Source organism: Diabrotica virgifera, chromosome 2 (genome assembly GCF_917563875.1).
Source record: "Diabrotica virgifera virgifera chromosome 2, PGI_DIABVI_V3a".
Classification (NCBI taxonomy): Eukaryota; Metazoa; Arthropoda; class Insecta; order Coleoptera; family Chrysomelidae; genus Diabrotica; species Diabrotica virgifera.
In genome coordinates this window covers 7,792,168-7,814,656 of record NC_065444.1, presented here as the reverse complement: position 1 = coordinate 7,814,656, position 22,489 = coordinate 7,792,168, and the positions used below count along the sequence as shown (strand labels likewise).

General features: G+C 30.7%; 1 protein-coding gene across 2 annotated transcripts in view; it reads left to right on the top strand.

The window, feature by feature from the left end:
- Positions 1-22,489, top strand: part of LOC126879427 (oxysterol-binding protein-related protein 9) — a 378,474-nt gene that overhangs the window by 181,593 nt on the left and 174,392 nt on the right. For both annotated transcript variants that reach the window (XM_050642439.1, XM_050642440.1), the window contains exon 2: positions 3,806-4,006. In XM_050642439.1, the coding sequence (XP_050498396.1) occupies positions 3,806-4,006 (201 nt within the window). The remainder of the gene's footprint in view (positions 1-3,805; positions 4,007-22,489) is intronic.

Here is a 22,489-nt window from a genome sequence, read left to right as displayed (position 1 = left end):
AGGCATGGGGCCTTTTTTGTTTCAAATGTAATGTAGAACATTTTTGTATAGAAGATTGATCATACTAAACCACATTATTTTAGAAATATTGACGAAAAACTTTAAAAAAACTACGAATTTACCGATTTCTCCCCCCTCTCCCCCCATACCCGACGCTCAAAATCGTGTGACTTTTTTCTGAACATTACGTGGATTATATAGAACAATTTGGTGTTGGAGGATAACTTTCACTTTGGACGTCTGGGTTTGGATCTAATTATACCATACTAAATGATAGAAAAAACGGTAAGTCCGTGATAATATACATTTTAGTGACATGACATTTTAGTTAAATCTGACAGTTGTCACATTTTATTTGCAATTTGGCATAAAATCAAATCAATTGTGTTTATTGCATTTATAAAATGGTATTTTCTTTGATTTGTATAGTCTTATAAATTATACAGATTATATTCGTAGATATATTATAATTCGTAATTTTTTTTTCGATTATAGCGCCATCTATTGACAACTATAAATGTTATAAATGTCACCGACGAAATGTAATCACCGACGTGCGTTTTTTTTCTGTCACATGCAATTTAATGCGTTAGAAAGAAATCGAAAAACTGTGACGCACTGAAAGATCCTCATGAGAAAAAGCATATACCATTAATATATTATTGATTAATATGTATCACTGAAATAAAACATTCAATAATAGTGGCATTGCAACAAAACAATTTCAGTTGGTTTAATTATATTATGAAAATAATTAGAAATATCTTTTTTTTTCAAATAAATTGTAAGTAATATTTATATTCAGATAACGAAATTGTTGAATTTTATGAACTGCAGAATCACAGGGCTCAAATAAAATACCAAACCATACCAGAAGATTAAACAAGCAACATGACATGATTACATTATTGCTAAAATTGACATGTTCACTTATATGCTGTAAAACAATTTATATCTTCAAAACAAAATCATCATACAGAAATTGTAAACTTTAAAAAATGTAGTGTAACAGAATGCTCAAAAATTTTTATACGTATTACATAAAAAATTCCTATCCGGTAAATGGACTGCAGCCCTTAATAAAATCATAAGTAATTATTAAAAATTAAATACTACTTAGACTTATAAAAATTGATAAATGAAAACTTTGGGTAACAAACGTTTAAACCCAGAAAAAGCTTTTTGGTTCAATAAAGTAATAAATAACCACCAGAACCTCAAGACATAGCTAAAACACTAAAACTTTTTCCACAAGGAAAAGAAAATATTTTTCCTGTAGTTGGCTGTATACCATCAATCACAAAATTGGAAAGAAATCCTTTGTAAAAGGTATAAAAAAATTTTTATTAAAATCCCTTAAAAGGGCTACATCACAACAAAACGTTTTCGATTTTTATAAAAAATCATCATCAGTGTTCGATAAACTGGATGCTAGCTGAGCCACAAAAGAAAAATATCCGGCTAAAAACCCTTTACATACAGGGTGAGTCATGAGGAACTGTACTCGTACATACTCCTACCTCGTATAAGAGGCCCCTATGGGGAATAACGAATGACCATTAAAAAGTGTCTGCTCCCATTGTTTAATAACAGGGCGAGTTTCGCATTTTGACAGAAATTTTTATTCGTCATAATTTTTGAACGGTCAGATCGATGTGTCTCTTATTTTGGTCAATCGTTACACTATTGCCACCTAATCAACTGATTTATTCAAACTAGAAAAAAATCAGGTCCGGCTTTAAAAAAATTAGTTCGTTTTGGTCTTAGAAAAAATTTCACCCTGTATAAGCTTTTTGAGAACTCTAATATGAATTTTACAAATTAGACAAATAGGCAATTAAAATAACATATTTATTTTTTTTCGCACACGATTGCTTAATTTTTTATAAAAAAATCAAATTTGATTATGAATAATTAAAAGTTTGGTAAAGTGAACCATAGATTTAACAAAATTAACTTTTATTACCAAAATTAATTTTTTTTAACAAATATTTAATTTATGTTACCACCAATCAACTGATTTATTCAAACAAGAAAAAAATCAGGCCCGGATTTAAAAAATAAGTTCGTTTTGGTCTTAGAAAAAATTTCACCCTGTATACGCTTTTTGAAAACTCCAATATGATTTTTACAAATAAGACAAATAGGCAATTAAAATGGCATATTTATTTTTTTCCCTACACGATTACTTAATTTTTTATAAAAAAAAATCAAATTTAACTATGAATAATTTAAAGTTTGGTAAAGTGAACCATAGATTAAAATAAAAATAACTTTAATTACAAAAATGAATTTTTTTTGAACAAATATTTAATTTATGTTATCACCCAATCAACTGATTTATTCAAACTAGAAAAAAATCAGGCCCGGATTTAAAAAATTAGTTTGTTTGGGTCTTAGGAAAAATTTCACCTTGTATACGTTTTTTGAAAACTCTAATATGAATTTTACAAATAAGACAAATAGGCAATTAAAATGGCATATTTATTTTTCCCCGCACGATTACTTATTTTTTTATTAAAAAATCAAATTTGACTATGCATAAAAAGTTTGGCAAAGTTTTTGCATAGATTTAAAAAAATTAACTTTTTTTTACCAGTTTTACCATTTTTTTTTCTATATCACGTCTACATCTAAAACTTCCCATAACACTTCTTTTGGACTCTATAGTTTAACATAGACGTGATCAAATTGATAAATTTTAAATTTTTCCACCTAATTTTTGCGATTTACAAGTTTGCAACTTTTACAAGAAGAAGACTGAAAGTCTACAACAATTTTCATAGTCTTCACAATGGTAAGAGGTATGTGCTGTAAAAATTTCAGAAAAAAAAATATTAAAATGGAACAGAGTTGTAGCGAGTTAAAATTCCGATTTTGACAAATTTGATTTTTTAATAAAAAATTAAGTAATCGTGTGGGGAAGAAAATAAATATGCCATTTTAATTGCCTATTTGTCTTATTTGTAAAATTCGTATTAGAGTTTTCAAAAAGCGTATACAGGGTGAAATTTTTTCTAAGACCCAAACGAACTAATTTTTTTAAAGCCGGACCTGATTTTTTTCTAGTTTGAATAAATTAGTTGATTAGGTGGTAATAGTGTAACGATTGGCCAAAATAAGAGACACATCGATCTGACCGTTCAAAAATTATGACGAATACAAATTTCTGTCAAAATGCGAAACTCGCCCTGTATATTATTAAACAATGGGAGCAGACACTTTTTAATGGTCATTTCTTATTCCCCATAGGAGCCTCTATACGAGGTAGGAGTATGTACAGTTCCTCATGACTCACCCTGTATAATATAGATGCCTTAAAAGTGCATACTTCAATAAAAAGCCCTGTGATGGTCACATGGCAACCAGGATAATGCCCTAAGGTAATGTATTGAGATTTACCAATACGGGGGAGTTGCCATTAATCATTGAAATGTAATCAACTCAATTTGGATCCCACGTGTTGGGAAATCTCAATACATTACCTTAGGGCATTATCCTATTTGCCATGTGACCATCACAGGGCTTTTTATTGAAGGCACTTTTAAGGCATCTATATTATATGTAAAGGGTTTTTACCCGGATATTTTTCTTTTGTGGCTCAGCTAGCATCCAGTTTATCGAACACTGATGATGATTTTTTATAAAAATCGAAAACGTTTTGTTGTGATGTAGCCCTTTTAAGGGATTTTAATAAAAAAAATTTATACCTTTTACAAAGGATTTCTTTCCAATTTTAAAACTTTTTATTTAACTATGTTTAGGACTACAATTATTTATTAACCTTTTCTTTTTTTTTTTGCAGTCTAAAGAAAAAATGATGCGCGGCGTTCGGAGGGGCTGCGTTCGGTTAAAAGGGGCGGTTATCGGTATCGATGACGAAGACGACAGCACCTTTACAGTTACCGTTGACCACAAGACCTTTCACTTCCAAGCTAGAGACGCGGAAGAACGACAAAAATGGGTGCATGCTTTAGAAGAAACTATTATTAGACATGGCAATAGGGTAAGTAATCTTTCAAATCATTGATTAGATAGTCCTCTACGTATGTGATCAAGAGGGGTATGGTTTGAAAATTTTGAAATTTTCGATTGTTTATTATTTTAAATGCAGGGGAGTAACAGAGGCCCCCGAAGCGTGAAGCTTGCCCAATCGATCAGGGGGCCCATCTTGTCGTCTGATATTATGTAAAAATATGTTGTAGGTATATGATTTTATTTTGTGTGTTTGAATTTAAAAACGTAAATTTGACGACAATAAACTATACTGCTTTGTGCGTGACTATTGAAAGATTTGAGAATTGCAATTTGCCGAATTTTAGAACAATATTTCTAAATCTAGAAATGGGTTTTCTCTTTATACTCCAGGCTGTGGGTGAAAAATAGGTCGATTTCAGGACATAATTCAGGAATTTTTGAAACCGATCAGGTGTTGTAAAGGACGATGCCAGGAATAACTTCTACTAAAATGTGACCAAAAATATTGTGAGCTTTTTTTTTATTGCAATTTTCATTTGTTAAATTTGCAATTTTTAAAGATTTTTAATTTTGCAGCTTAGGATATTGATTCTAGAGAAAAACTTTTTAATAGATAGTTGTAGTAAATTAAAAAACCTACAATTTGAGCTATGGTAAATTTAATTTCGTTTATTGGTTATTGCAAAACAGCCTGCGAAAGGTCCAAAATGGCCGTTTTTTACAATTGCGTTATTTATTGTACAAATAATTTTTTTTATTTTAAACATAAAAAAAATTGTAAGGCCGGATTAACGAATTTGTTGCATAGATATTATAAATTGTTTATCCCAAGAGGTCAAATGTCGAAGGCTATAACTTTTTGAAAAAAAATGGTAGAGAGTTGGTGAAACATCCAATCTCCTTCTAAAGAGTTATATTTTCATATTCTGATGTAAATGAATGCGTAAAACATTTTGAAACCTCTAATCTTTGGGTTTGAAAATAAGGGGGCAATTTCGTTATAAACATTTAGAGCTGAAGCGGCCCTGTACATCCTATGAGTTTTTAACTTACAGATTATTGTTGCTCAAGACGAAGCGAAGATTTATAAAAAAATAAAAAATTTCTACGACCAACTGAAGCCGAGCTAAATGTTGGGTTTGAAAATAAGGGGGCAAATTTCGTTTAAACATTTAGAGCTGAAGCGGCCCTGTACATCCTATGAGTTTCTAACTTACAGATTATTGTTGCTGAAGACGAAACGAAGATTTATAAAAAAAATAAAAATTTTCTACAACCAACTGAAGCCGAGATAATTGTTTATTTTTTCTTAAATCGTAGTGCCTTTATTTATAACAATTAAGAAATTATTTTACAGTCATTGACTAAAGAAAGGCTTATATTATCTTAAGATAAAAATTATTATAAAATATAGTTACATTTAATTATTAAAAATTATTTTTAAAATCGGTGCTTTTGCGAGTGGCCGAATTTTGCAAATCACCCGGCTCGCTTCAAATCCGCGCGCTCGGAAAATTATTACGTAACTTGTATTAAATTTTGACCGAAAACAATTTAATAATATTACCATTATAATATACAGTCTATTTACCTTCTTCTTCTTCTTCTTATGCAATCCACTAATGGATGTTCGCGATCACGTTTGACCATTTTTCTCTTTCCCTTGCAGTATGTATTAGGTCTCCTATGTTTTTTAGTCCTGTCCACTGTTTGACATTACGGAGCCATGACATTTTCTTCCTGCCCACTCCCCTTCTTCCTTCGATCTTTCCTTCAATTAAGGTTTGCAGAAACTGATATCTTTCATTTCTAATTATGTGTCCCAGGTGTGCCGTTTTTCTCTGTTTAATTGTGCACATCAGTTGTCGTTCTGTACCAATTCTTCTCAGGATTTCTTCATTTGTTATTCTTGCGGTCCAAGGAACTTTAAGGATTCGTCGATATATCCACATCTCAAATGCCTCTAGCTTATTCATTGCGTTTATTTTTGAAGTCCATCCTTCCATGCCATATAGGAGCACCGACCATATATAGCATTTTGTGAATCTTAATCTTAGGTTTAGGTCAAAGTCAGAGTTCGTAAAGACGTTTCTGAATTTCATGAATGCACTTCTGGCTCTTTGGTCTATTTACCACTGTATTTGTTTTTCTTGATAAAATTTTATATCTGAAATCTCATTTCTGAAGAAATAATATTACAAAAATGATACATATATATGAAATATATAACTATATTTTTAATTTTTTCATTGTTATATAAATATAATAATAATAATGTTACTTCTTATTATACAATATAAAACTTTTTCTTCTTGTAGTGACTATCCGTTTTTGATGTTGGCGACCATCATGGCAGTCTGTACTTGCACACTAAATCGGTACTACTGCTCTAAAAAGATTTGTAGTTGTTGTGTTGAACGACATACGTAAATTTTCTAGCAAGGTAATCCTTCGCCTTCCTGGTTCTCAGTTTCCAAATGGGGTTTGCCAAATTGCCATGATGGTCGCCAACATCCAAAACGGATAGTCACTACAAGAAGAAAAAGTTTTATATTGTATAATAAGAAGTAACATTATTATTATTATATTTATATAACAATGAAAAAATTAAAAATATAGTTATATATTTTATATCTATGTATCATTTTTGTAATATTATTTCTCCAGAAATGAGATTTCACATATAAAAGTTTATCAAGAAAAACAAATACAGTGGTAAATAGACTGTATATTATAATGGTAATATTATTAAATTGTTTTCGGTCAAAATTTAATACAAGTTACGTAAAAATTTTCCGAGCGCGCGGATTTGAAGCGAGCCGGGCGATTTGCAAAATTCGGCCGCTCGCAAAAGCACCGATTTTAAAAATAATTTTTAATAATTAAATGTAACTATATTTTATAATAATTTTTATTTTACGATAATATAAGTCTTTCTTTAGTCAATGACTGTAAAATAATTTCTTAATTGTTATAAATAAAGGCACTACGATTTAAGAAAAAAAGAAACAATTATCTCGGCTTCAGTTGGTTTTAAAAAATTTTTATTTTTTTATAAATGTTCGTTTCGTCTTCAGCAACAATAATCTGTAAGTTATAAATTCATAGGATGTACAGGGCCGCTTCAGCTCTAAATGTTTATAACGAAATTTGCCCCCTTATTTTCAAACCCAACATTTAGCTCGGCTTCAGTTGGTCGTAGAAATTTTTTATTTTTTTAAAAATCTTCGTTTCGTTTTCATCAACAATAATCTGTAAGTTAAAAACTCATAGTTTGTACAGGGCCGCTTCAGCTCTAAATGTTTATAACGAAATTTGCCCCCTTATTTTCAAACGCAAAAATTAGAGGTTTAAAATGCTTTACGCATTTATTTACATCAGAATATGAAAACATAACTCTTTAGAAGGAGATTGGATGTTTCACCAACGATTTTTTTAAAAAAAGTTATAGCCTTCGACATTTGACCTCTTGGGATAAATAATTTATAATATCTAAGCAACAAATTCGTTAATCCGGCCTTACAATTTTTTTTATGTTTGGAATTAAAAGATCTTCATTTTAAAGCTTTAAAAAATAAAAAAAAATTATTTGTACAATAAATAACGCAATTGTAAAAAACGGCTATTTTGGACCTTTCGCAGGCTGTTTTGCAATAACCAATAAACGAAATTAAACTTACCATAGCTCAAATTGTAGGTTTTTTAATTTACTACAACTTTCTATTAAAAAGTTTTTCTCTAGAATCAATATCCTAAGCTGCAAAATTAAAAATCTTTAAAAATTGCAAATTTAACAAATGAAAATCTCAATAAAAAAAAAGCTCACAATATTTTTGGTCACATTTTAGTAAAAGTTATTCCTGGCATCGTCCTTTACAACACCTGATAGGTTTCAAAAATTCCTGAATTATATCACGTTTTTTCACCCACAGCCTGGGGTATTAATCTTTACCTACGTTTAGTATTTCGATACAATTATCCAGAGGCGTAACAGATGCCCCCACGCCCTAAGCTTACCAAGCTTATGGGGGCCCCAATATGTCAAGGGCTCCATCTTGCCGTCTAATATACATACATACATACATACATAATCGGTTGCCTCTTTTACCATTAGGTGTCGAGGTGCCGTCTAATATATTATGTAAAAAGTGTTGTTGTATTATTTGGATACATACGTTTTTTAAGCAGTGCAGTATTGAAAATGAAGTTTCAGTAAATGACAGTTTTGGAGTGAAATTATCAACGTCACGACGGACGTATTTGCTTGACAATTTGGATTTAGGTTCTAGTACACTCCACTTCAAAGTTGGACCCCCCAACATGAAGGTGAAAAACATAGGTACGTTTAGTCCGGAAATGCATAAATTGACTAGTAAAGCAACTTTTGTTCTATAGAGTTTCTTTATCTATGTTAATACTTTTCAAGTCATTTGCGAATGAAAATGTTTATTTAAAAAAAAACAACGTTTTCAGACGGGTTTTTCGCAAATAACTCGCAAAAGATAAGTATTTATCGAATTAAATATTAGATATCGAAATCATATTTTTGTAGCAAAAATGTAAATAATGTACTTGCGTTTTGACTCAACCTGTATTTGATATAAAGAAAATTAGCAATATCGACCATTCTTGAAAATTTTGACAATACGTTAAAAAATATGGCATTAATAAACCATTGTTGTTTTGCTTATTTTTATTTATACAGGGAGTTGAACTTGTTACGATTTTCATATAAAATTGGTTATAACTTTGTAAATACCCTGTATAACATAACAAACCTTTATATTTTTGTGATGGAGAAGTTAACAGGATTTCGAATTTAAAATAAAATATAGGGTGTTCCATTTAAAAAACATAAGTTTGGTCTGCCACTGTGTTATCGAACACCCTGTAACATTCTAACTAATTTTGTAATGTGAAGCTCAAAGGTGGCTAAAATTTTTGTTATTAACTTTTATTGCTATCTATTACTATAGCGGAGCTATTGAGCTTTACTCTACTAATCAATCACCCTGTATTAAAAATCATTTGAACATAAATAGAGTTTTTGATGTCAAATCACAAATCACTACAATTCTACAGGATGTGAATGTTGCTACGAAATTAATTAACAACGTAATTGTCTTTTAAACTACCCGTCTTCTTCTTTTTGTAGTTTCTTCTCCTATCGGAGGTTGGCTATCATCACAGCTATCCGTACCTGATTGTCGGCTGCTCTGAAAAGATCTACTGAGCTGCAACTATACCACTCTCTTAAGTTTCTCAGCCAAGAAATTCTTCTTCTACCTACTGATCTTTTACCCTTAATTTCACTCTGCATTATGAGCCTTCAGTATCTGATATTTCGAACCTCTGGTAAAATGTGGCTCAAATATTCCAGCTTTCTTGTTTTGATGTTCTTTATCACCTCGCAATCTTTTTGTAGCCTTCTTAACACTTGTATAATCTTCGGGCTTAGTGGAGGATGATCTTCAGTAATAGAAACACCAATAGTACTTAGACATTTTATTGATAGCGGTAGGTACCAGGGCAGTTACCCCGAGAGAAAGTTGAGTACTGATACGTGGCTTGTACGCGAATTAGTTGAAGACTCTATGATGCTACATATTGAATGTATGAAGGAATGAAGTTAAAGGCACATCTGGCCTGGTTGAGTTGATTCTAATGATTGATTCTAAAAGTATATTCTCTCTTGTTGGCAACATGAATTGGGTCATGGCCCATACGACAAAAGAACAAAGGTTTTTACTTTGTCAGCTAAATTAATGTCCATTGCCAAAATGTTGTTTATAAATTGCAACAATTAAACAAATTAAATAACCCGCACATGTTTGAATATAATAACAAATTGGTTGATGTCATATACGGGGTGATAAAAATATACTGTTCAATATCGGATATTAATTCTGAATATTTGATATTTAACAACACTTCTGCATTTGTAACTCGTTGGATCCATGGTATTTTCAAAATCCTTTTATAGCACCACATCTCAAATGCTTCCAACTTGTTTCCCCGTAAACTACCCGTGTATTATATTTAAAAAACCTCATACTTCGAGGAGAAAAGAATACATCGAGGAGAATTCAAAAATGTAAAAAACAAGCTATAAGCAACTTCCAATATAAATAGATGAAAATATTTTCATTAAACAGCTCACTCTTGAAAATCCCTTCATTTTCCACAATTGTCATGATTCATTTACATTTAGTTCGCTAGATATTTCTAATTGGCCGTTTATCTGGCTCACCCTTTATACATACAGGGTGAGTTTTTAGTGCGGGATCGGTCGATAATTCCATTGTGGTATAGAATATCGAAAAAAAAAGTTATTTAGAAAAAATGTAGGCAATGATATTCTCTAGGCTTGGAAAATATGCCCATTTCTACAGGGTGATCAATAACTGTGTGGTATATCAAACATATAATTTTTTAAACGGGACACCCTATATATTTTTTTTCTTATTTATATTCTTCTCATAATTCTTGTTCATATAATATAGGGTTTTGCATTACTATACAGAGTATTTAACAAGTTATGACCATTTTTATTTCGAAATCCCTATGAGATTAACACCATGTATATAAAGAAGTAATTCGTAAACAATAATTTGTTTTACATAATAAGATTAACAATGTATGTACTGCAGTTTTTAAGTTAAGTTAAATTGAAATCATTGACAACTATTTGTAAACAGGGTGAACTACAACACCAAATTACGATTTTCTTATTTTTTTTAAATGGATCACCCTATATTTTATTTTTTCAAAATTTTGGATTTGTGATACTCTTTCATTTTTATATAGCATTCCCTATACCTAAACTCATTACTTTCCGAGATATTTTAAGTTGTCTTCAAATTTCGGGAATACATTCATTTTTTCTAGTAGAAATAAGTTAGTATTGAGTGATAATTAAACAAAATTATTTTTATTCATTAGATAACTAACACAAAATATAAATCATAACAATATGCAGTGAATGTACCAATAAGTGTGATATTAAGAGAAATTATCATATTTCCCTAATATACAAGAATCGTATAGTTCCTACAAAAAAATTTGTCTTGTATATAATAAAATAACAAAATTATTTTTATTCAATAAATAACTCACATAAAACATAAATCAAAACAATATACAACTGATGTAACAGTTTTTAGATTGTTATATCAACAGTATTCCAAGCCAAGAGGTTTTTAGTAAAACATTCATTGTTATAAGGACTTTTAAACTACAAAACAAAATTACGATTATCTCAATTTTTTTAAATAGATCACCCTATATTTTATTTTTTAGGAATGTTGTATTTATGAAACTCTTTCATTTTTATATAGCATCTCCTATACCTAAACTTCTTAGGTTCTGAGACATTTTTAGTTTTCTTCATTTGCCGGAAATACATTCAATTTTTAATAAGTAGAAATAACTTAACAAATAAGTATTGTGTAATAATATAACAAATATTTGCATTCAATGAATTTCTAACAAAATATATAAACCATAACAATATTTAATGAATGTACCAATTAATGTGATTTTAAGGATATACGTCTAAAGTAAATGTTGAAAATGTCCACGCTCAACGTCTATGCAATTTTGTAACTGATATTCAAATGACCGAGCCACATTTCTTAACATTTTTGTAAGTTAATATTATTAAAAGCTCCTCTTATTCTATTTTTCATATCATTAGGCGTTGTTGGATGCTTCTGGTATACAAGGTTTTTTTATATAGAATCACATGAAAAAATCAATTTTGGAAGAACTGGAGCACCGTCGTGTAAACACCTCAACCGTGAAGAAAATGTGAGCCAGTCAAATAATCGCAAACAATAGCACCTTTAACATTTATAGATCATCTAGTTTGACTACGAGTATAAACAAAGTAAGGAATTCTTGATGCATATTAATGAAAATTAGTATGAAAATTATAGTATTAATAACTGCGCGTCACAATCTGCAATTAGGAATGTGTTACTAAAAACTTCTTGGCTTAAAATACTGTTGATATAACCTACAAACTGTTACATAATTTGTATATTGTTTTGATTTATGTTGTGTGAGTTGTTTATTACATAAAAATAATCTTGTTATATTACTACTCACAAGACATATTTTTTTTGTAGGAATTTTACGATTCTGTATATTAGGGAAATATGATAATTCCTTAATATCATATTTATTGATATATTTATTGCATATTGTTATGATTTATATTCTGTGTTAGTTATTTATTGAATTAAAATAATTTTGTTATATTATCACTCAATACTAACTTATGTAATTTTAGTAGAAACATTGAATGTATTCCCGAAATTTAAAGTGAACTGAAAATATCTCGGAAAGTAATGAGTTTAGGTATAGGGAATGCTATATAAAAATTAAAGAGTATCACAAATACAAAATTAAAAAAAAAATAAAATATAGGGTGATCCATTTAAAAAAATTAAGAAAATCGTAATTTGGTGTTACAGTTCACCCTGTATACAAATAGTTGTCAATGATTTCAATTTAACTTAACTTAAAAACTACAGTATATTGTTAATCTTATTATGTAAAACAAATTATTGCTTACGAATTACTTCTTTATATACATGGTGTTAATCTCATAGGGATTTCGAAATAAAAATGGTCATAACTTGTTAAATACTCTGTATAGTAATGCAAAACCCTATATTATATGAACAAGAATTATGAGAAGAATATAAATATGAAAAAATATATAGGGTGTCCCATTTAAATAATTATATGTTTGATATACCACGCACTTATTGATCACCCTGTAGAAATGGACATATTTTCCAAGCCTAGAGAATATCATTGCCTACATTTTTTCTAAATAACTTTTTTCGATATTCTGTACCATAATGGAATTATAGACCGATCCCGCACTTAAAACTCACCCTGTATATACTATATACCCTAAGCCATTAGTTTTTCCAGCAAATATAACGCACAATATAAAATAAACATTCTCGTTTTCTCGCAATACATATCACCAAAACAACGTAATTCGTTTGCTGCTGTGAAGAACTGCTGCTAACTTGGAAAAATAACTTAAAAAAAACTAATGAGCGAACCGGATCCTATGCTTGACAAAATATACAACAGCTCCACTTTGAAATTTTGTATTGTTAGAGTTATAGAGTTGTTAGAAGCAAAGTATACTGCTCATTATTACGCTTTCTCATTCTGTGCTGAAGTTGGTTTGAGCCGCGTAACTTATTGTTGGAATTCTGGAAAAAAAAAAGTAAAAGTGGAAGCACGAACTCAATGTATACGACATCACCAGCGAGTAATTGAGAAGTAAAATTTAGAATTTAGAGTACTTGGAATAAATGAAGGTTGCGAATTTACAAAATAATTGAAGTGGGAAAGTCTATGTTTAGGTGAATAATATCGAAATCCTAAATTTATTTTAGAATTAAGGTGGAATCCCATGGAAAGTTGCGTGGCACGCTAAGAGAAATAGAAAATATCTAATAGAAAAAGATATAACTAAAAAAGGGAATCAACGCAACGTGAAATAGCGTTATTTCCCTTAAAATTTGTGATTTACAATCCTTGGACTAGGACCGAACCCTCTATATAGTTCAGAAAAATAAGGAAAAAAAAATATCCTGTTGGTGACACAACCCCCTCCAGGCCGAAACCAAATTTTTTGAGTAATATGGACATCTATATTAATAACCTATATGTTTCCTGCAGCCGATTTTGATGGTACCTATACATAGTTATAAAAAATGAAGATCAAAAAACGGTAAATTTTCGCTTTTTTCGTCTATAACCAAAAAGTTAAGTATTTTAAACAAATTTGAGAGTGAGAAATTTATAAATCGTATAAAAAACTTCAATATGGCGTTCGCTGAATATAGACCAGTAAGGATCTGCGAAAAATGTCTATTTTTGGATGTGAGAGATGGCATTCGGATTTTTGCAGATAAAGTTAGGTCACACCTTCAGTAATAATAATTGACTTATGCTCCTTCTCAAATATGCCCGGAACATTAATAAAAAAATTAAAATATTTAAAAATTTCGAAAAACATCGATTTTTTTCTGCTTTCTTTGCTTATAACTTTAAAACGATTCGTTTTGGAACAAAGTCGTAGAGAAATAAAATAAAGATAATTGAATTTTGTATGATATACGACTGGTAAAAAATGTCTTAAGGTATTACCTTTTCTGCATTATAGCAATAAATACAAAATAAAGGGGCAAAATAAGTCTGTTGTTATTCAATATTTTTTAACCACTTTGGTGGCACTTGGAACCTTAGTAATTCGCTTAGGAAATTCTTTGTAACATACTTAAATCGTGTACCAAATTTCATTAAAATCGACCTAATAAATTTTGCATAATAAATTTGCAATCTAAATGTTTTTAAAAAAGTTCAAATTTTTTAAAATCGTTCTGAACAAGAAGTAGACCATTTAGAAGTTGGCTAATTTTTTTACATATAAAGAGGTGCTCTACCTATCTAATACACTTTACAGAATTAAAATCGGATTATTGAAGGGACCTCAGCAATGTTTTAAAATTATAAACAATTTTTTGGCTTATAAACAAATAGCTTTGTTTAATAATAAAAAAATAAATTTTTAGCAATGCAAATAATTAAAACCGGTATAATTTGACTCAAACTTTCAAATGCTGTCAGCAGAGTTGCTATTTTATTTTTTAATCAAAAGTTATTCGCGTTCAAAAATTGCAATTTTTCGAATTTTTGAAAGTTCCACTGCGTTTATCTCGAAAACTATGCATCCTACGAAAAAACTTGTAAGAACATTTTTTGCTTAGAATTACCCAAGAAATACAAAAAAATGTTTTATTTTGCGAAAAATCGATGTTATGTAATTCCTCAAGTTCTTTGTTTATAACAATCTTATCGACATCCGGATCAACTGCTACCCAAAAAAATCGTGTTCTACGGTTCAAAAAATACATAAAGATCTTGGGTAAGTCCATCTAAATAAAGGAGCCCGTAGCACCCCCTCCTGGCCACAGCACTAATTTGTTTATAAGCCAAAAAATTGTTTATAAACCCAAAAAATTGTTTATAACTTTAAAACATTGCTGAGGCTGCTTAAATAATCCGATTTCAATTCAGTAAAGTGCATTATATAGGTGGAGTACTTCTTTATATGTAAAAAAATTGACAAATCTTTGTATGTTCTAGTTTTTGTTGTGCAAGATTTTAAAAAAATTTTATTTTTTGTAAAAAAAGTTTAGATTGCAAAATTATTGTGCAAAATCTAGTAAGTCAATTTTAATAAAATTTGGTGTACGGTTTTAGCACATTACAGAAATTTTCTAAGCGATTTAGGAAGTTTCCAAGTGTAACCTAAGTGATGGAAAATCATTGAATAAGGACAGGCTTGTTTTGCCCTGTTATTTTATATTTATTACTATTTTGAAGCAAGTGATAAATTAAGACATTTTTAACCAATCGCATCTGATAGATAATTTAATTATCTTTGTTTTATTCCTATAGGACTTTGTTCTAAAATGAATAGTTTTTAAGTTATAAGCAAAAAAAGTAGAAAAAAAAAATTTTTTGAAATTTTTAAATATTTTATTTTTTTATTAATGTTTCGGGCATATTTGAGAAGGAGCATAAATCAATTATTATTAACGAAGTTATCACCTAACTTTATCCGCAAAAATCTGAATCCCACCTCTCACATCCACCTAAAAACAGATCCTTACTGGTCTAATATATCTATCCGTATTGGTTGCTTAGAAAATTGCAAAATAAATCATAAATTTTGAGTTTTTATAAATATTCATAACTTATGTAAAAATTCACTTAGAACGTTCTTATTACACGGAATGCTGAGACTTCTGGTGCTTAAATCATACCGTAAATTTCAAAGCAATTGGTCAAGTAGTTTAAAAGGTATTTAATTTGTTTATCCCAAATTATTTTTTTTTGCAACGCTATAAGTCAGAAAATGATGAAGTTACACTAATACTTTGGATAGTTTATGAAAGAAGAAGATTTATACTATTAATTTAATTAAAAAAAATGACATAAAGTAATTCTAAATACTGCAAAATTATTTTGCAAAAACATGTGAATTAAAAAAAGGAGGGGCTAACTTCGTCCCTGATGGTCCTAGGACAATTGTTTTTCTTTCTAAATGTGTATAAAAATTCAGTCTTTCCAAATATGAAAAAATAATTTTTCTACGGGTAACGGTTAAAAAGTTATTCTAATTGTTTATAAGTAAGCAAAAAATCGACGTGTTTTTGCAAAATAATTTAACAGTGTTTAAAATTACTTTTTGTCATTTTTTTTTTTAATTAAGTCAATAGTATAAATTATGTTCTTCTTCCATAAACTGTCAGAAGTCTTACTGTAACCTCATAATTTTCTGACTTATAGTGTTGCAAAAAAAATGAATTTGGGATAAACAAATTAAATAACTTTTAAACTATTTGACCAATTGCTTTGAAATTGAAAATATAATTTAAGCTCCAGAAGTCTCAGCAAATCGTGTAATAAGAAGGTTCTAAGTTAATTTTTACATAAGTTATGAATATTTATAAAAACTCAAAATTTATTATTTATTTTGCAATTTTCTAAGCAACCAATAAGGATAGACATATTCAGCGAACGCCATATTGAATTTTTTTAGACGATTTATGAGTTTCTTACTCTCAAATTTGTTTAAAATGCTTAACTTTTTGGTTATAGACGAAAAAAGCGAAAATTTACCGTTTTTTGATCTTCATTTGTTTATAACTATGTATATCATCAAAATCGGCTGCAGGGCACATAAAGGTTATTAATATAGATGTCCATACTACTCAAAAATTTGGTTTCGGCCTGGAGGGGGATGTGTCACGAGAAAAATCTTATTTCTCTGGACTATTATTACCAGCGCAAAGTATGAGCGTGTAATACCGATAAACGATGGTCTCCCATCGTTTTTCCAAATCTTTGTCCACAACTGCTTCGTTTTTGAGATAAGAAGTGTAGAATTGTTTTACAAATTGACAATGTATTGCCCTGAAACAGGTTAAGATATGTAAATGAAATTTGGTGGGTTTTAAAAAGAGAATTTTTTGACGTAGAATTAAGAATTGTATATTCATAATTGGCGCGCGTACGGGTAAATGGTCTAAACATTTGCTCTTCAATTGAATCCTAGATGAACTCTACGATAGAATAAGGAACAGCACTTGTCATGTTATCAGCTACACAGTGCAACAATCTCAGTGGAATAAGATGGGCACTCCCAATCTATGGTTAGTAATAACACCAACCACGATTCATATATCCATCATATATGTGATGGGTCCAAACGGAGCGAATCATTGAAAGAGTCAGCTTCCTGAAATTGTCCCAGAAATGTATAGCTCAGACAAGAAACCTCACTTTACTTACAACCAGCAAAGGAGTAGAAACGACTCTGCTGGTTACCTAAAAGCCCCTATCACCCCCGCTGCTGAATACTTCATAGACCCAGTCGTAAGGAAATTGAAATCCCAGGTGGTCGAATAAACATACAAGAGTTAAAACTCAGTCATATCTTCATAGATGAGGAGACTTTAGGAAAAGAATTAAGAAGTACACAATGGCAGAGACACATTGGCAGTCACTACTGGTTACTGGAGTTACTACTACAATTGTTGTCATCGGACTAATTGATTTATAGAAGTACAGTCTGTCCAGTTATAAACTATGGTCATCCAAGAAGACAAAACAAAGGGATGATCGCAAATTAACCACGCTGGCTCCCAGTCTGGGAACACTAGATTAGAGACAAAATGATAACGCTGAAACGTCTATACCACTCACTACCTTTTCCACCAACCAACATAAATTTGACTTAAAATTTGAATCACAATCTGACATTGCCTTAAAAGTTTTACACTGTTAGAGTAGATGATCAATTCAAAGACTATTATTTATCATTATATTTATTATTTTGTTGTTTATGTTACGTTTATATTTTATAATCAACCGTACTTAGTTATTGTCACAATATCTCTATTTTTAGTCTATTCTACTTTGTTCTTCGTGTTGGCAATATGTTTAATCTCATCAATTACATAATGTCTTGTATTGCCTCGTGTAAGAACGTTAATTTTCTCAATATTATTATTGCACGTATTGATTTGTTTGTCACATGCTGTTGATTTAAGCTGTGACAATTATTTGTTTAATCATGTTTGTAGTAAGGCTTGAAGCGTGGAGCTTGACCTCGTAATTCATTTATAAAGACACTCAACAGATTACAGAGTAATAGGTACAAGCAGGCCAGAAGAAGTCAATAAAATCCGGGTTAGTGTCAATAAAACGGTCATTATTAGGATTGGTGGTTTGACTAACATTCAAAACTTATTTACGTTCCTGTATAAAGATCCTGTTAATCCAGAACTTAATTATGTTCCTGTATATGGATTATGTCCTAACTAGGGGTCGACAAGACAAGAATTCTTGTCTTGACAACAACTTCTTGTCTTGTCTTGAGAAAAAACAAGAAATTTTAAAAAATCTTGTCTTGACGTTTTCTTGACATTTTATATCTTGTCTTGGCTCTTGATTTTCTTGATTACCCGGTTCGGTGATTCCCGACCTTTTTATTGCGTTGCGTGCTAACACGGCCACTGGGGGGGGGAGTCCCGATCGAAAATCTAAATAAATGCAAAATATTAGATAAAGAATGGGTTCTGATCAGTAAATTTTGTCTATCTGAGAAGCTTTAAAACACTTTCTTCAATACTCGAAGGCTCGAAGGGGAAAATATTGCACACTCCCATTGGTCGTAATTAGAGTAAACTTACTTTTAGACAAACTGGAAATATTGGGCTCATTAACTTGATAATTAAATTGTTAGAAACACTACCGACGAGTAATTAATTTACTTCATTCAAGCTGCAAGAGATAAAATATTGAAACACTATAACAGAACTAATTGGATATTCTGTATAGTTCTTATTTTGGATGCTCTGCATAAAGTAGAGGTATTTTCCGCTTCATCTTGGAGAAAGCTTCTACAATCAGAGGCAGTACAAAAATTTGAGGAAATATTTAAAGCTTACTATTTTAATAAATCTCAGAATGAGAATGATCTACAGAATCCAATACTAGAGCACTTAGTCTGAAGAAAGAAGAAACGAATTTGATTTAGATAGTACTTACCTATTTAAGAACGCTGACAATGATAACTTACAATCTTGGAAGTATGAAATTGAAAAATACATAAATGAGCCTAGGTCAGAATATACTGGTCTGATAATATACTTGATTGGTGGGGAAGACACGAAAATATCTACCCGTCATTATCAAAAATGGCCAAGGATTTTCTCAGAAAGCCAGCAACATCTGTACCTGCGAAAATGCTATTTTCAAGAGCAGCTTTAACAATAACAAAGCCAAGAAATCTGCTAGGCGTTGACTCCATGAAAAGTGTTATCTGCCTTAATTCATGGCTTATCAATTCCGATTTAAAAGTGTGCTAAATTTGTTATTTAAAATAAAATCTAGTTTGCAAATTTATTTTCAACGGGATTAGGTAAGTATCATTAATTATATTATCTTTAATTTACATTTTTGTAAATCGTTTCAGCAAAAAAAGTGTTCAATAAATTAAAATAATATGTTATGTTATGTTAAAATAATGTTGTCTTTTTCACAAATAAATACGTTTTAGAGTTTTCATTATTAGTCAAGATATTTCAAGATTTCTTGTTTTCTTGACAAGAAATCTTGGTATTGATATAAAATTTCTTGTCTTGTGTTGAAATCTAAAATTACTTCTTGTCTTGATTTTATCTTGAAATCAAGACAAGATCTTGACATTTTCAAGAGTCCCTAGTCCTAACCTATCCAAGGCCTACCTTTGATCGTTTATAAAAATGTTCTGAGCGGCTCATAAGCAGGAAGAGTGTAGTCCTTGTGTAAAATCCCAGTATTCGTTTCACAAAATTTGTGTCTGGCTGTGTAGGTATTTACCTTCAGGTAAAAAAAACATGTTGAATTACGCGATCCTCCAGAAATAGTAATCCCTTTGAATCTATTAGGCATTTTAGGCTTTCGGTCGCTCCCTAAGCTGGCTAATTAAATACCTGAGATATATCTACCTATCACAAAGAACTTCAAAGCGCTTCTTAATACCGACCTATGTAATTCTATTTCCAAGAAAATTCAAACGTATTTTACAGTAACTTCGATTTTCCCAGATGAGAATACGACATTAGAATTTCTTGCTTCCGTTCTTGTCGTTATATTTACTGTTATGTTTATATTACGTTTATATTTTGTAATCAACCGTAATTATTGTCACCATATTTCTATTTTTAGTCTATTCTACTTTTTTCTTCGCGTTGGCAATATGTTTAATCTCATCAATTAAGCAATGGATTGTATTGTCTCGTGTAAGAACGTTAATTTTCTCAATATTAATATTGCACGTATTGATTTGTTTGGCACATGCTGTTGATTTAAGCTGTGACAATTATTTCTTTAGTCATGTTTGTAATAAGGCTTGAAGCGTGGAGCTTGACCTCGTAATTCATTTATAAAGACACTCAACAGATTAGAGTAGAGAGTAATAGGTACAAAGCAGGCCAGAAGAAGTCAGTAAAATCCCGGTTAGTGTCAATAAAACGGTCATTATTGGGATTGGTGGTTTGACTAACATTCAAAACTTATTTACGTTCCTGTATAAAGATCCTGTCGATCTAGAACTTCATTACGTTCCTGTATATGGATTCTGTCCTAACCTATCTGAGGCCCACCTTTGATCGTTTATAAAAATGTTCTGAGCGGCTCCTAAGCAGGAAGAGTGTAGTCCTTGTGTAAAACCCCTTGTATTCGTTTTACAAAATTTGTATTTGGCTGTGTGGGTATTTACCTTAAGGTAAAAAAACATGTTGAATTACGCGATCCTCCAGAAATAGTAATCCCTTTGAATCAATTAGGCATTTTAGGCTTTCGGTCGCTCCCTAAGCTTACTAATTAAATACCTGAGATATATCTACCTATCACAAAGAACTTCAAAGCGCTTCTTAATACCGACCTATGTAATTTTATTTCCAAGAAAATTCAAACGTATTTTACAGTAACTTGTACGATTTCCCCAGATGAGAATACGACACAAGGATTTCTTGCCTCGGTTCCCATTTTACGTAAACAAAGGCGTTTAGTATTCGGTTTCTTTAATTCTCGGGCTCGTGCAGTGGCGGACGGTGAGGTAGTGCCATGGAGCCATGGCACTACCTTATTTTTATGCAGAAACATATTTTTTTATCTTTAAACCGTTTTAATGCCCGTTCATTTTTTGTGCGTATTTCTTTTCTCTTTATAAATTATATAAAATCTGGCAACTGTGCAGTGTAGTACAACCCTCGCCACTCACAGCGGACGGGATGATCGCATCGTGCCAGTGCCAAAAGCTTAGATGGCTCAGCTGAAAAGAGAAAGATTTTACGGGCATTCTATGTAAGTGACAGAAATAGAGCTATATTGAACTTTTAATACACGTGTAAATGAGACTATTCGTGCCAGGCTCGACAAGGAAGATCTAATATTTTTACTATGATCATAGCGTTATCATAGTGAATAGTGGATCGTAGATGCAAAAAGATTCTCGTACAGGATAGTACATTATATTTTCGAGTTTCTTTACGCGCTCGCTGGCTCGTTTTTGTATTTATAATTATTGCATTTTTAATGATTAAACTTTTTATTATAAACTATTATTTTTTAAGTAATTTAAAATTTTTTAATTTTTAATAAAACCCGAGTTAAATTCAGCTTATCGTGATAGTCTAATTAAACACAATGAACAAGAAGTGGATAAAGAATCGATATGTTTTGAATCAAATTAAAAATTATATCTATATGGTTTTGTGGAGCTTTCGAGATAGTTTTGAGAAATCACGACAAAAAGGAAAATTCAGAAAATAGAATCATCTTTATGGAACTGTTCAATGTTAGCCTAATTAGACAACGACCTAGGTTCATATTCAAAGTTCCAAATCTTTAAAAGCATGTACCTCAAAACAAGACAAAATGAAGTCCTTCAGTGCATCTTAGATGTTTATCACGAGGAAATAAGGAAAGAAATTGAAAATTATCTTTGTGTTGCAGTGTTGTATTCGCTAGTGAATTTCAGTTAGTTATAGTTTTCCCATATTTGTGTAAAGGGCGATAAGTTGCGAGATTTTGGATTTTACTTGTTGGACGGACATGATGTCAAATCAGTCACTGAATGCATTTTAAATGTTTAAATTTCTTGACACCCCAGAAATGGTATATACCTACATAATGTAAAAGTATCCGTACCTATTTTTTTTAATTTCTATTTTATACCTTTTTTGACAATATCGTGAACCCGTCACTAATAATTTAGGCAGCTGCCCGAATTCTGGCACTACCTACTTAAAGTGATACGAGCCGCCACTGGGCTCGTGTGACCGTTTAAACGATGGGGATGAATTTGTCGAAGGTGATCGGAATATTGAGCCATTTTCTATTCAATATTTTATGTAAC